This window comes from Candoia aspera, chromosome 2 (assembly GCF_035149785.1).
Source record: "Candoia aspera isolate rCanAsp1 chromosome 2, rCanAsp1.hap2, whole genome shotgun sequence".
Taxonomy (NCBI): Eukaryota; Metazoa; Chordata; class Lepidosauria; order Squamata; family Boidae; genus Candoia; species Candoia aspera.
Window position 1 is genome coordinate 131,105,898 of NC_086154.1, and position 15,380 is coordinate 131,121,277.

The 15,380-nt window shown below is 47.1% G+C and overlaps 1 protein-coding gene across 1 annotated transcript in view; it reads left to right on the forward strand.

The window, feature by feature from the left end:
* FAM186A (family with sequence similarity 186 member A) overlaps nucleotides 1-15,380 on the forward strand; it is a 48,409-nt gene that overhangs the window by 4,936 nt on the left and 28,093 nt on the right. The window contains exons 3-4 of the mRNA XM_063292955.1: nucleotides 1,864-2,040; nucleotides 8,088-14,055. Coding sequence (XP_063149025.1) covers nucleotides 1,864-2,040; nucleotides 8,088-14,055 — 6,145 coding nt within the window. The remainder of the gene's footprint in view (nucleotides 1-1,863; nucleotides 2,041-8,087; nucleotides 14,056-15,380) is intronic.

The following is a 15,380-nucleotide window of genomic DNA, read 5'->3' on the forward strand; positions in this document are numbered from 1 at the left end:
TTTTACTTCTCCCAACCCCTTCCCCATGAGAAAGCTTCAGTATGTGTGAACTTACCAAGTACTTTCCTCATTTAGTCACATCAACATTTTCAGTGTGTGTTTGTTTTTTTGCATTTTTCAGAGAGTAGGGAGGAAGTTTAAAGGACAAAATTGCAAGGGCTCAGAAATTCTGTTTTAAAAACGTCACTCTCTAAACTTGGACCAATTTGCCCTACTTTGCTGAAGTTTCAAGAACAAAATGGCTACTATAATTTTTTTCAAGGCTTAAATTATCCATTTCACACTATAGGTGACGATGATGATGATGATGATGATGATCTACCAGAAAGTTGCCCATCCTTAATTCTGAGTATCTAAAAAATATTTTTCCCTGTCCATGTAGAGGGGAACAAAGCTGTCCATTATTATGAGCACTTAAGTCAAAGATACCTCTCTTTGTAATTTTTCACCTAAGGATCATCCTGAGCAATGCCAGTGTATTGGTATGTCTACAATACCATATTTTTTCAACTGATATGCACAACTATCCAAGGAAGGGGTCTGCCTCATTTCATTTAACTTTAGTTTATATTTATATACCATCTCCCATACTACTGCATCTCAAAGCAGAACAATTAAAATATAATAATAAAACAATGTATTAAATCAATATTTTTTTAAAAATGTAAAAGGACAGTGAAAAAGAAACATGTAATCAAATAATTCATCTAGCTTTTATAGAGGGAAGGCTGGTTGAAGAGATATGTTTTCAATAGGATATAAATGATGTAGTCTCTGTTAAATTTCCGAAGGGAGAGCCTTCCAGAGTGTAGCTCTATCAGTGGGAATGCCTGCTAGCAAGTAACCACAAGCTCAGTGACAAAGCTCAGGAGAATTTTTCACCCACAGTGAGAACCAATGTGGTATACTGGTTAAAGATGGTGACTAGGATTCAGTACTCTCACCCATGGAAGCTTACCGGGTGATTCTGAAACAGTCCCTCTCTAGTGGCCCAGACCACCTCATATGGTTATTACTGTGAGGAAAAAATTGGAAAAAGAGTCTTAAACTCTTAGATTGCCAGGATATAAATCTAACAAACAACAAGTAAGACCCTTTGATTTTGATCTCACATTAATCATGTGATAGCTATGAATAATCCTAATGTAAGATAACCATTTCAATAGATACTGAAGCCTCTCTCTGTCTGTTCCCCAATATGCACATGCACAAACAGAAATGATTAAAACAAAGTAATAGATTAAATACAGTTTTAAGTCTTCTATATGCAAATCTTACTAATCTTTGGAAACGACAGGTACAAGGACCCATCCCATACTATTTAGCTAGCTCAGCACTGTCTATTCTGTGCCCATAAAAAGGCTTTCCAATAATTCAGGGCTTTCCTCAGGGTCAGGGCTATTATAAGACAGTGTGAGGAAATTACCTTGGTGGCAGAAGTAGCGAGAACTGTAGTGCTGGCAGACTCCTGGAAATCTCTTTTGAATTCCAGCTGGTCCCTCTCGGTAAGAGGATAAGAATTATATATACTACTTGACCAGTGCTGGACCCCTCCAGCTTATGCTAGAGTTTCATTGGAAGAGTCCAGTAATTTTCAACTGCCCTGTCTTTCCTATAACCTGCTGCCTTCTACTTTTAACTAGGTTTGGCTTTTCTACATGGAAAGCTATACATCTGAACTGTGACTTTTGCAACATGGAGTCCCTTGAATATATTAAGGAACTCAGGCCTTGGGAAAAGCAATTCTCCACATAATTTTCATATTGTTGGATTGCTCTGTAGAATATTTTCAAAAGGAAGGATTTTAATTTTACTTAAGAAGTACCTCCTTCCATCCCATTTGGATTTAAAATTTCTCTCTAGGTGGAAAGCTGAAAAAAGTTCAGTTACAAGAAAGAACAATTCCCGATGAAGAAATGATCGATGAAATGGAGATGGATCTCAATAACTCTTTTGAAACAATTGAGGCAAATGTTCAGCATTTGATCAAGCTATTCCACCCACTCTTTACGGAGAAAATGAGGACACGACGGAAATCAGGTACTTAAAAAAAATGAAGTAGTGGGTTCATCAGAAGCTTATTTTTGGCTTACTTACAAAATATATCTCAGATCAATAACCTGGCAAAGATCAGCCACAAAAGACCCAATGTCAGAACCAGAATCAATTCTCTAAGCCATTGTCAGAGTTTGCATATTGCTAAGGGAGATGCAAATTTCATTCAGTTTTGTGTGGTTGATGACCTTTTAACCACTTTAAAAATCCCAGTTACCTGGTTCCAGTCTTTATGGTTTGTACAGTTCTGCCGGCTGTGTCCTCTGCTTATTGTCTGACAGTGTTTGGAAGCTGATTTCTGAAGAGCTTTTGCTTTCTCAGCATATCTAATACGGATTCCCTGACCATGTTCTTGTCCAATTTATGTTGCGCTGACATAAGCACAATCAATTGTAATATCCTTCTGACACATGAGGTTGTGCATTAAGGTAATCTTATAGTAATAGCATTTAAAAATTTCTGGTACAATTGTCATGAGTACTGATGGTGAGCAGGAGGGGGCCTCTATCCAGGGGGGAAAATGCATGCGTAGTACTGAGGAGTTGAGCAGCCATTCAAAGAGACACAGAACAGACCCACCTTAACCTTTGGGGTTTATCTGTCTGGGTTTTTCCCACACTTCTTCAGTTTGTTAGGATTTTCTGTCTAATGCAGCAGTAATAAAGCACTAGAGACCTATTCCTTGTCTCAGTGTGGTTCCTAGCTGTTAGGACATCAATCCTAACAAACTCTCTACTCCCACTGAAAGAGGGAGGAACAAAAAAAAAAGGAAGAGACATTTGGGAAAATGTCTTCGGAAAACCAGGAAATTTGGCAGGCCATCCAACAACTGGCAGCAGCATTGCAACAACATCAACAGCAAGTAGATCTCCAGATCAACACATTACAAGCAGCCATGCTACAGCAATTACAACAACCAGCTCCGGTTAACCCACAACCGGTGCCAGCAGCAGCAGCAGCTCCACCAGTAGTCTTGAGATCCCAGGGCAGTCTACCAGAGAAGTTTGGAGGAGAAGCAGGACAGTTGAGAACCTTTCTCACACAGTGCACAATGTTTTTCGACAGCAGGCCGGCAGAGTTTCCCACAGACAGAACCAGAGTCACCTTCATTTTAAGTCTGCTAAAGGGACCAGCAGCCAAATGCGCTATTCCCATGGTGGAGAACAACGACCCAATTCTCAACGACTACCAGAATTTTCTGGCAGGGTTCCGAGCACACTTTGATGACCCGATCAGAGAGGTCACTGCCAGCCGGGAAATTCGGAAGCTCAAGCAGGGCAACAAGAGAGTGGGAATCTACATTGCTGATTTCAAGCTGTTAGCAGGAGATCTGGACTGGAATGAGAGTGCCTTGAAAGACCAATTCAAACAGGGGCTGGATGAAGAAATTAAAAATGAATTAGTGCGCCAGGGAACACCAGTTACCCTAGAAGGTTTATATCAACTGTCTGTGGTCATAGACGCCAGGCTAGAAGAGCTCAGACAGATGCAGCCAGGGAAAAACAGGGGCCTCAGGGCGCTTCCAGGATTTCCAGCTCTCTCCGCAGCATCTCCTTACTGAGGACCAGAGGAGCCGATGCAGATCGGGGCGAGCAGGAGGCTTATTTCCGAGGCTGAGAGACAGGGAAGGAGAGAAAGAGCCCTCTGTTTCTACTGCGGAGTCCAGGAGCACATGGTGAGAGCTTGCCCAGCAAGAAGCCAAGCAAATTCCGTAAGAGCCCCAGGGCAAGCAGCAGAACCAAGAGCCACCTCCACCTCGACTTCCAACCAGGGAAACTCGGTCGGTCTCCCTCCACAGAGCTCAGCAGGGAGACCATCAATCAATTAAGAAGGGCTCATTCCGAGGATTCCAGGCAATCCTTTTACTACTTACCAGTCATAATGCATGTAAACCCAGAGCACCAGGTCAAGCTAGAGGCCCTCATGGATTCTGGAGCTTCCACCAATTGTATTGATGTACAGGCTGTACAAGACCTCAACATCCCGACCACAGAATTGCCACATCGCATAGAAGTGGAGACCATTGACGGCCAGCCCCTCAAGGCAGGGCTGATTAGAAGTTTCACAGAACCTTTGCAACTAACGGGAGACCACACTGAGTGGATCCAACTTTATGTTACTGCATCACTTAATGTGCCTATAGTCCTGGGCACATCTTGGCTGAAGATCCACAACCCATTGTTGGACTGGACTACGGGAGCAATCTCCTTCCCAGCTAAGGAATGCCAGCACCACAAGATTCAAGCCGCTCTCCTCTCTCCAACAACCAATGCAGCCACGGAAGCGGGGGGGGGGGGGGTTCCAGTTGCCAGCCAAGTATGCAGATTTCGCAGGCATTTTCAGTGAACAAGAGGCCACAGCACTACCCCCCCCCATAGGGACTGTGATTGCACCATTGAGTTGATACCAGGAGCCAGGATTCCAGCGAGGAAACAATATCCCATGTCTCCCAAGGAACTAGCCACCTTAAAGGATTACTTGGATTCTAATCTCCAAAAGGGTTTCATCCAACCATCTACTTCCCCAGTGTCTGCTCCTACCTTCTTTGTACCAAAGAAGCCTGACCCGTTGGCACCGGCAAACCAGGAGGCACCCATGAGAGTGGTACACGATTTTAGTTCCCTCAACAAACTCACGGTAAAAGAAAATTACCCACTCCCACTAATATCTGATCTGCTGGATCGCTTACAGAAAGCACACATTTTTACTAGGTTGGACCTCAGGAATGCGTACAATCTAATCCAGATGAAAGAGGGGCATGAATATCTGACTGCCTTCGATACCAGGTTTGGTAAATTTGAGTACCTTGTTTTGCCCTTTGGCTTATCTAATGCAGGAGCCATATTTTCCCAATTTATGAATCAAATTTTCTCTGATTTACTAGATAAGTATCTGGTCATTTATCTAGATGACATATTAATATTCTCTGAGGATGCTACAACTCATGTAACCCATGTACGTAATGTCTTACAAAGACTGAGAGAGAACAAGCTGTTCGCCAAGCTAGAGGAGTGTACCTTCGATTTAACTGAATTACATTTCCTGGGCTATAAAATATCAACAGAAGGCATATCCATGGATCCTTCTAAGGTCCAGGCAATTCTCTCTTGGCAACCCCCCCCGAAATGTGAAAGAGGTACAAAGATTTCTAGGGTTTTGCAATTTTTTCAGGAGATTCATAAATAAATTTAGTGACAGGGCTAAACCCCTCACACAGCTTTTGAAGAAAGGATCAAAATTCATTTGGGGGGAGAGAGAGCAAGCAGCCTTCCAAGAATTTAAGCAACTCTTTGCATCCCAGCCACTTTTAAAGCACCCTTATCCCACGAAGCAATTCATAATGCATTCAGATACTTCAGATATTGCCATTGGTGCGGTTTTATTGCAATATACAAACAAAACCGAGAATACATTGCTTCCTTGTGCCTTTTTTTCCCGCATGCTCTCACCAGCAGAGAGAAACTATGATGTTTTTAACAAGGAGTTGCTAGCAATTAAAGCAGCATTTCAAGAGTGGAGGCACTGGCTAGAAGGTGCAACCTTTCCTGTGAAAGTTTGCACCGATCACAAGAATTTACAGCTTCTACAAAACACCAGATCCCTCACTCCACGCCAAATCAGATGGAGCCAGTTTTTCTCCCATTTCAATTTTGTTATTTCTTATGTTCCCGGGGTGCAGAACTGTTTGGCAGATGCCCTGTCTCGATCCATTCAGGCAACCCCCGCTACTCACCAGGACGTACAAGCTACTATATTACAACCTCACAACTTTCAGCAGTCTATGAGGGGGAACCAGACAGAGATTTTAGCAGCAGGCAGACAAGCAGAGGACCTATTTACAAGAGTCAGAGCTCAGCAGCAACAGGACCCGTATGCCAGGACCAGGATGGATGACCTCCAGAGGGGCCCGCAAGACACTGCCTCCCCCTTTAATGTGGAGGCAGGAATCCTCTGGCATAGCAGGCGATTATACATTCCCCCCTCATTGAGGGAAGAAGTACTGAGACTTTGCCATGACCATCAAACGGCAGGCCACGGAGGTGTTTTCAAAACTCTCCATAGAGCTCTGAGAGACTACTGGTGGCCCAGGATGACTGCAGACATAAAGGGCTATGTGGCTTCTTGTCATACCTGTAGACGAACCAAGCCTCTTCCAGGGAAGCCCACAGGACTCTTGCAACCCCTACCCACCCCCAGTAGGCCTTGGGATACAATCTCCATGGATTTCATCACTGATTTACCCCCGGTCCAGGGGCTGACTTCCATACTAGTGGTGGTGGACCTTTTCACTAAAATGGCGCATTTTATTCCTTGTAAGGGCCTCCCATCTGCGCAAGCCATAGCGCAGTTGTTCATGGACCATGTTTTTAGGTATAGAGGCATGATAAATCACTTGGTGAGTGACAGAGGCCCTCAGTTCACTTCCAGGTTCTGGAGGGCGCTTTTCCAGTCATTAGGGGTCCAGATCCATCTATCATCAATGTATCATCCGGCTAGTAACAGGCAAGCTGAGAAAATTAACCAATGGTTACAGCAGTATCTCAGGTGTTACACCACTTATCAGCAAGACAATTGGCCAGCCCTGCTCCCCATGGCAGAATTTACATATAATAACTCTGTGCAATCCTCTACCAAGATGTCTCCTTTCCAAGCACTCTATGGGGTTAACCCTTGGGTGTTGCCCACCTCCTCCCAGCAGGGAACTGTTCCAGCTGTGGCTGATTTTCTTAAAGAGCAACAAGCCGCACAGGAGTTGTCAAAGGAGCAGCTGAACAGGGCAAAGAGTGCTTACAAGAGAGCTGCAGATGCTCACAGACAAGAGGGGCCAGAGATTGCAGTAGGAGACAAAGTGTGGCTCTCTACCAAGTTTTTGACCTCTACCAGGCCCTCCAAGAAGTTGGACTCTAAGTTTGTGGGCCCTTTCACTGTGGAACAGCAGATAAATCCAGTGGCTTATCGCTTAAAGCTACCAGCATCCATGAAAATCCATCCAGTCTTTCACAGAGCCTTGCTAGCCAAAGACCCTCCCCCAAGTACCTTATGATTGCAAATGCCCCCCCACCTCCAGTAATTGTGGAGGGGGAGGAGGAATACGAAGTCGAGGAAATTCTGGACTCTAGGAGGAGGGGAAGGGGCATTCAATATTTAATACACTGGAAAGGGTACCCTGAGGAAGAGCGCACGTGGGAGAATGCCAGAGATGTGCATGCACCAACGCTGGTTCATCGATTCCATCAGCTTTTCCCTCACAAACCCAAGCCTTGCACTCTACCAGAGATTCCACACTTGACTGAGCAAGCAGAGGAATCCCAAGCAGAGGAGTTCGTAAGTTGGCAACCTCCACCCCCACCTGGGACTCTGAGGCCAGAGACAGAGGAGGAGGGAGAGCCGCAGCCCTCCACCTCGGGCTTGCATTTCCCAAGGGGGAAGGGGGAAGAATCTTCTAATTATCTAGCTATTTTCCACCAGCAACCACCTGGGCCAGAAGCATTATCAGACCTGGAGAGCAGCACTGATTCGTCCTTGGAGGAGTTTTCCTTTGAAGAATTTCCATCCTTGCCCAGTTCCCATGGGAGCTTAGAGGGGCAGAAGGACTCTTATGAGACCTCTGGAAGGGAGGGGGCTGAAATGGAATGTGAATCTGGAGGGGAGGGTGATGTCATGAGCACTGATGGCGAGCAGGAGGGGGCCTCTATCCAGGGGGGGAAACGCATGCGTAGTACTGAGGAGTTAAGCAGCCATTCAAAGAGACACAGATCAGACCCGCCTTGACTTTTGGGGTTTATGTGTCTGGGTTTTTCCCACACTTCTTCAGTTTGTTAGGATTTTCTGTCTAATGCAGCAGTAATAAAGCACTAGAGACCTATTCCTTGTCTCAGCGTGGTTCCTGGCTGTTAGGACAACAATGATCCTTTATCTCTCAGTTAATTCAATTTGACATTATTACCAACACTACTACTTTTGTTGTTTTTACTATTATTATTATTATTATTATTATTATTATTATTATTATTATCATCTTTCTACCTCAGGTCAAAGACCTGCCCTTCTGTTTAAAGCATGGCGAGATAAAGTGGCAGATACGCCTCAAGAAGGTGAGCCTTTGACACCCGAGCAGATGTTGGAAGATGAACCTGTTACTTTCGCTCGTTGTCATGAAGTTAACAACATGATACATGAACTAGGGGAATCTTCACTTTTCAACAAAGTGGAAATAGTTGCCCTCAAGTACATTGCAGCCATGGTAGCAAACCTTATAAAGGCATTCAGCCTTCTAGTTAAACAATGCCGCAACCTAAAACTCAAGTGTGACAATCTAACTGGTGTGGAAGGCAGGAAGCAAGATCCTCAGGTTGCAGCCCTACAGAGAGAACTGCGAATGGCCCTGGAGAAAAAGACAGCATTGGAAAAGCAAGTCCAAGATGCTGAAGAAAGGTGCATGGTACTCCTTATCACAAATGAAATGATTCAAAAAGAGTTGCATGATGCAAACGAGAAAGCATTATTAGCAGGTGGTGTCACCTTTTCCAAGGCTACTACAAGTAAAAGTCATAGTAAAAGTGATGCTGAGAAAGATGTGAAAAGCAAACAAGATGAGAAACCAAAACTCCATATAGAATCTAAAAAGAGGCTAAGCAGAAAAGGTGAAGGAGAAACCTCAGATGAAAAATGGGAGCCTCGAGGTAATGGTGTGGAAACATCTCAAGCAAAAATTTCTGGGAAAGAACCATCTTCATCTGGAAGCATCCGAGATACAGGAATTAAACAGCCACAAAGTAGGAAAATTAAAAAAGACAAAACAATCCAAGAGGAAGACAAATTGCCAGAGAAAGTAATAGCCCGGATAACCTTTGATAAATGGAAAAGAAAGAAAACACAGGAGGCTTCAGATGAAAAAAGTCCCTCCGAGGACAGAATACTTACTGAATCATCACAGGAGCTAACTGACCAAATGGTCACTGGTAAGCTAAAAGCAGCTGAAGATGTCAGACCAGAGTCTAACTTAATTGAAAAGAAAAAATTGCAAGCTGATACCTTAAAAAGTTCCCTAACACCCAAAGGAACCCCAACAGAGTCTTCTGAAGAAAGTACTGTGGTCCACTTACATGACACAGGATCTGATAAGGAGGCATCTCCAAAGGCTGTTGAAGATGTTCCTCCAAAATCCAGTGATGAAAAGCCTATTAAGAGCAGTTCACCTGCAGTGGAACCTTCACCATTAGCTGAACCCCCTACAGAAGGCATTCCAGGTCAAAGCATCCAAAAGGATAAAAAAGTAAGTAGGCGCAGGTTATCACTGAAAGGTACTGCAGATACATTTGTAATGACCATGAAAACAAAAAAGATAGTCAAATTCATAGAAAGTGAATCGACTCAAAGGCCTACAACGGCACCAGACGTCAAGGAGGAGCCAGAGTCCCTAGATAAAAACCTGACACAAACAGCTACATCAGAACAAATGGAGGAAGCCCCGAAACAGTTAGCAGATGAATCAGCAGAAAGCCAAGAAAAAAAAGAAACAAAGCGCTGGAGTAAATCATTATCACTTCCAGAGCAGGCGGAGAAGTCTAAAGAAGTGATCCATGGTTTAAGTGTAAAGTTGCAAGAGATTGCCAGGGAGAGGGATGGTATGATAGATATACAGACTATCAAAGATATTTTTGAAGAATTGGACCTATCATATAAAGACACTGCACCAGGACCAGTGAAAGGAAGCCACCCTGAAGACAGGCCTGTCAAAGTATCCAGTGCAGAGGAGTCCCCATTGCCTCCTGATACAGCTGAGCAAGCATCTACTACAAAGGAAGAACAGGGAATCGCAAGAGTTGAAGAAACTGCCCGTGGGCAGGATACAAGTGCTGCACTCCATGAATTTCAAGAAGCCACCCTTGCTTGTTTAGAGGAGAAGCTAGAAAAGTTAAAGACAGGTCCTCCCAGCAGTGGGAAATTGTCAATAAAATTTCAGCCCACAGATCCACAAGTTCAACAACTATTTAAGGCAATAGAGAAGAAAGTGGAAGAATGCTTCTTGATAAAGGAGAAATCCTTCATTAGCCTGAAGAGGGGCAGGCTAAGGAGTTCTCAAAGCATGGGAGGGTTGGAAGATAAAAGTGGAAAGGAAGTAACCCAAATTCCTTCATCTACCCAGGGCACACCTACCCAGGACATACCCTCTCGGGGCACATCTATGCATGGCACACCTACCCAGGACACACCTACCCAGGACACACCCACTCAGGACACAGCTACCTGGGACACACCTAGCCGAGGGACACCTATCCGGGACACACCTACCAGGGACACACCTAGCCGAGGGACACCTACCTGGGACACACCTAGCCAAGGGACACCTACCCGGGACACACCTACCCGGGACACACCTACCAGGGACACACCTAGCCGAGGGACACCTACCCAGGACATACCCTCCCAGGACACACCTACCCAGGGCATACCTACCCAGGGCATACCTACCCAGGGCACACCTACCCAGGACACACCTACCAGGGATACACCTAGCCAAGGGACACCTACCCGGGACACACCTACCCGGGACACACCTACCAGGGACACACCTAGCCGAGGGACACCTACCCAGGACATACCCTCCCAGGACACACCTACCCAGGGCATACCTACCCAGGGCATACCTACCCAGGGCACACCTACCCAGGATACACCTACCCAGGACACACCTACCAGGGACACACCTAGCCGAGGGACACCTACCAGGGACACACCTACCAGGGACACACCTAGCCGAGGGACACCTACCAGGGACACACCTAGCCAAGGGACACCTACCCGGGACACACCTAGCCAAGGGACACCTACCCGGGACACACCTACCAGGGACACACCTACCCAGGGCACACCTACCAGGGACACACCTAGCCGAGGGACACCTACCAGGGACACACCTAGCCGAGGGACACCTACCCGGGACAAACTTACCAGGGACACACCTACCCAGGGCACACCTACCCGGGACACACCTACCAGGGACACACCTACCCAGGGCACACCTACCCGGGACACACCTACCAGGGACACACCTAGCCGAGGGACACCTACCCAGGGCACACCTACCCAGGACACACCCATCAAGGACACATCTACCCAGGGCACACCTACCCAGGACACACCCATCAAGGACACACCTACCCGGGACACACCTACCAGGGACACACCTACCCAGGGCACACCTACCCAGGACACACCCATCAAGGACACATCTACCCAGGGCACACCTACCCAGGACACACCCACCCAGGACACACCCATCAAGGACACACCTACCCAGGACATACCCATCAAGGACACACCTACCCAGGGCACACCTACCCAGGACACACCTACCCAGGGCACACCTACCCAGGACACACCCATCCAGGGCACACCTACCCAGGACACAGCCATCAAGGACACACCTACCCAGGGCACATCTACCCAGGACACACCCATCAAGGACACACCTACCCAGGGCACACCTACCCAGGGCACACCCATCCAGGACACATTTACCCAGGACACACCTACCTGGGACACACCTACCCGGAAAACACCCACCCAGGACACAACCACCCAGGACACACCTAGCCAAGGGACACCTACCCAGGACACACCTACCCGGGACACACCTAGCCAGGGCACACCTACCAGGGACACAGCTACCCAGGAAACACCTACCCGGGGCACAGATACCCGGGACACACCTAGCCAGGGCACACCTACCAGGGACACAGCTACCCAAGACACACCAACCTGGGGCACAGCTACCCAGGACACAGATATGCGGGACACACCTAGGCAGGGCACACCTACCCAGGAGACACCTACCCGGGAGATATCTACCCAGGGCACAGCTACCAGGGACACAGCTACCCAGGACACACCCTCCCAGGGCACACCTACCCAGGACACACCCACCTGGGACACACCTACCCAGGACACAGATACCTGGGATATACCTACCCAGGACACACCTACCCAGGACACACCTACCCGGGAGACACCTACCCAGGAGATGCCTACCCGGGAGACGCCTACCCGGGAGACACTTACCCGGGAGACGCCTACCCGGGAGACACTTACCCGGGAGACGCCTACCCAGGAGACGCCTACCCGGGACACGCTTACCCGGGAGACGCTTACCCAGGAGATGCCTACCCGGGACACGCTTACCCGGGAGATGCCTACCCGGGACACGCTTACCCGGGAGATGCCTACCCGGGAGACGCCTACCCGGGAGATGCCTACTCGGGACACACCTACCCGGGAGACACCTGCCCGGGACACGCTTACCCAGGAGACGCCTACCCGGGAGATGCCTACCCGGGAGACACCTAGCCAGGACGCACCGAGCCAGGACGCACCGAGCCAGGAGACACCTCTTCAAACACACCTCAAGTTTGAAAAGTCATTAGGTGGGCCTTTGATGCTTCCTGAAATGCAGCCAGAACAACCAATTACTCCAGATGTTTCCTTGCGTTCAGAACCAGAAAAGTGCCAGAAGACGGAAGTGGAAGAGATCAGAGAAGCCCAGGAGCAGCCTCAGTATCAAAAAGAAGAGTTCTTACTGCAGGATGAACTCCTACCTAAATTGCAAGAGAAGAAAAAAGTCCTGGCCAAGGCTTTACCTCCCATAGGAGAAGAGCAATCTCTGGAACACGGGCCTGATGAACGTGATCAGCAGGCCAAGAAACTGAAGCAGGAAGATAAAGAACAAGAGATTAAACCATCTTCTGAGGAGCAACCGAAGACTGTCGACAAAGGAAAAGAGTCACCCCCCAAAGTGAGCAGCCTGAAACTAAAAAGCTTCCAGGAGTTAAATGCAGAGAAGGGGCTCTGGTACCAGCAACTTCAAGAGCAGCTGCTGACAGAGAAGGAGCGGGTGCAGGAAGAGCGGATACGGCTACAGGGGGAACGTCAGCAAATGGAAGAGGCAAAAGAGAAGCTGGAACAATGGCAGGAGTTCTTTCAGAAGCAGCAGGAGCAGTGGAAGCAGGAGCAGGAGCAGCACACAGAGCAGGAGCATCTCTGGCAGCTGCAGCTCAAGCACTGGCAGCGCCTGCAGCAGGAGAATGAAGACCATCGGCAGTACTGGGCCGAGCAGCAAGAGGAGCAGAAGGAGCATCAGTGCGCGTTACAGGAGGAGGTCAGACAGCTGCAGCAACAGTACAAAGAGTACACACTGCTCCACGGGGAGCAGGCAAAGGAGAAGTGGTGCTGGAGCCAGCTGAAGGAGCAGCACAGAAAGCAGCAGGAGATCTGGCAAATGGAGGGTATGGAGCATGAGAGGAAGAGAAGGCAGTGGGAGCAACAGCTGGCAGAGCACGAGGAGCAGATGGAGACCCTGAGGCAAGCACAACTGGAGCAAGAGGAGCAGAGTAAAAAGTGGCAGGCGGAGCGGCAGGAGAGGGAGCAAGATCTGGAATGCATCTGGGAGAAGCACTGGCAGCAGCAGCTGCAGAACTGGCATAAGCAGATGCGACAACAGCACGCCCAGGAGCGCAGCTATCGGGAGCAGAAGGGCAAGGTGCTGGAGAAGCAGACCCAGCCACGGAAGGAACTCAGGCCCCCAAGTCCCACGCTGAAAATAGTGGAAAGCTCTGTTTTGGACATGGTTGTTAAGCAATATAAAATTTCGTCCAGTTCTAAGGAGAAAACAATTTCTACCACCCCCCGCCTGACTCCCTCTTCTAGTATTGAATTAAAGGAAGATTCCTCTGAGCTAGAAACCACGTGGTTCCCTAAACTGCTCACCAAAACAGAGAAGTTTCCTACATGCGGCATCGCAGAGAAGCGTTACTGGATAAATGTGGAAGCACAGAGGAAAAACCTGAAGCTGTTGCGGGAAGCTTCTCAGAAGGCTGATATTTCACTAGATCTGTACAATAACACTAAAGACACTATCAAGCAAGCATTACGCAGCAGCGCAGAGAGGCTAGCTTTACTCTTCCATAAATACAAGTCTTTTGACGATCTCCACGAAGTCAGGTAAGATTAAACATCGAATATAAAGCTAGCGACTGGGAATTGCACATATGAGGCACATGTTCCTCAGATTAAAGCATGATAGATGGAAGGATAAAAACCAGTAATTCACCTGTAAATGAAGAGGTAAAAGCAAAAATATGTCCTTATCACTATAGGCATGAAGCCCTAGACATGGCAGCCACAGGATGTTTTCAAAGAGAAGCAAAGCTGCAGCATAGGAGTGATGATTATTCCACGTGTAGCATGCACGGCTGCAACACACCTGTCAATTTTTGTGTTATGGTGGTGTTGTATCTTAGAGTCATATTCCATGGTAGAAACATAGAACACCAGTCCTAAGAACATAATAGATCCATTTTCATAAATTTGGCAACTTGGCTTGTCAAAAAGAGGATCCCACCCTTTAGAATATGAACATGGGAAGTTCCTTTATATCAAATCGTATTATTTGTCCACCTAGCTTAATATTGTCCACCGGGAGAGATCAGGGATTAAAACTACAGTAAGACCTTCTGGATGTAGGATAAAGGCTCTACCACAAAGCTGCATCCTTTCCCTTCATCTAAGAAATATGGCAGACATTCTATACAGAATGGCAATTGAGTCTGTGTGGAATGTCCTTTGCAATGGGGATTGAGCAGGTTGAGGCAGTTTCTAGCAGCTCTCAGGCCATCTCTGGCCAGAGGAGGCACATATGCAAACATACAGTACCTGATCAGCTTAAAGTATTGCACAAGAGTATTAATTTCTGGAATATGAGAAGAAAGAACAACATATTTAATATCAGAAGTATAATACTCATTTGCATCAACTCACTGGTAGTGAGCAATCTTGTCTTCCATAAAGATTCTTATTTAGTCAAGTGATGTCATGAGAAGTCTGCAAAGTCAACCTGAAGAACCAGGCTAAAATGTGAAAGGTCAGAAAATCATTACCGTTGAATCCTGACCCTCTGAGAACTCTACTGACTATCAGTCAAGTTGTTAGTGTCTTGCTCCAGTATCAGAACTAAGTGGAAACTCAAATGAACCAGTTATCCCAGATTGTGAATCAACTTGCCAGGAGGGCAGAACAAAATCAACTAGACAGGCCCCTCTCTGTGGAGGCCTAGGTTGACCCTACTGGAAAACATCAGTAATTCCTGCAACTTTATTTCCTCATCCCATTTAATGGTGGAAATGAACTGCTATAAACTCACAATCCATATATTCATTTGAACCAGGGTTATATCACTTTTGACTCCCTGAAGTGCTAGATTCACAGCCTGAAGGGTCTCTAACCCTCAGCATTTACCCCCCTAAAATAAGTATACCTTCCTACTTTGC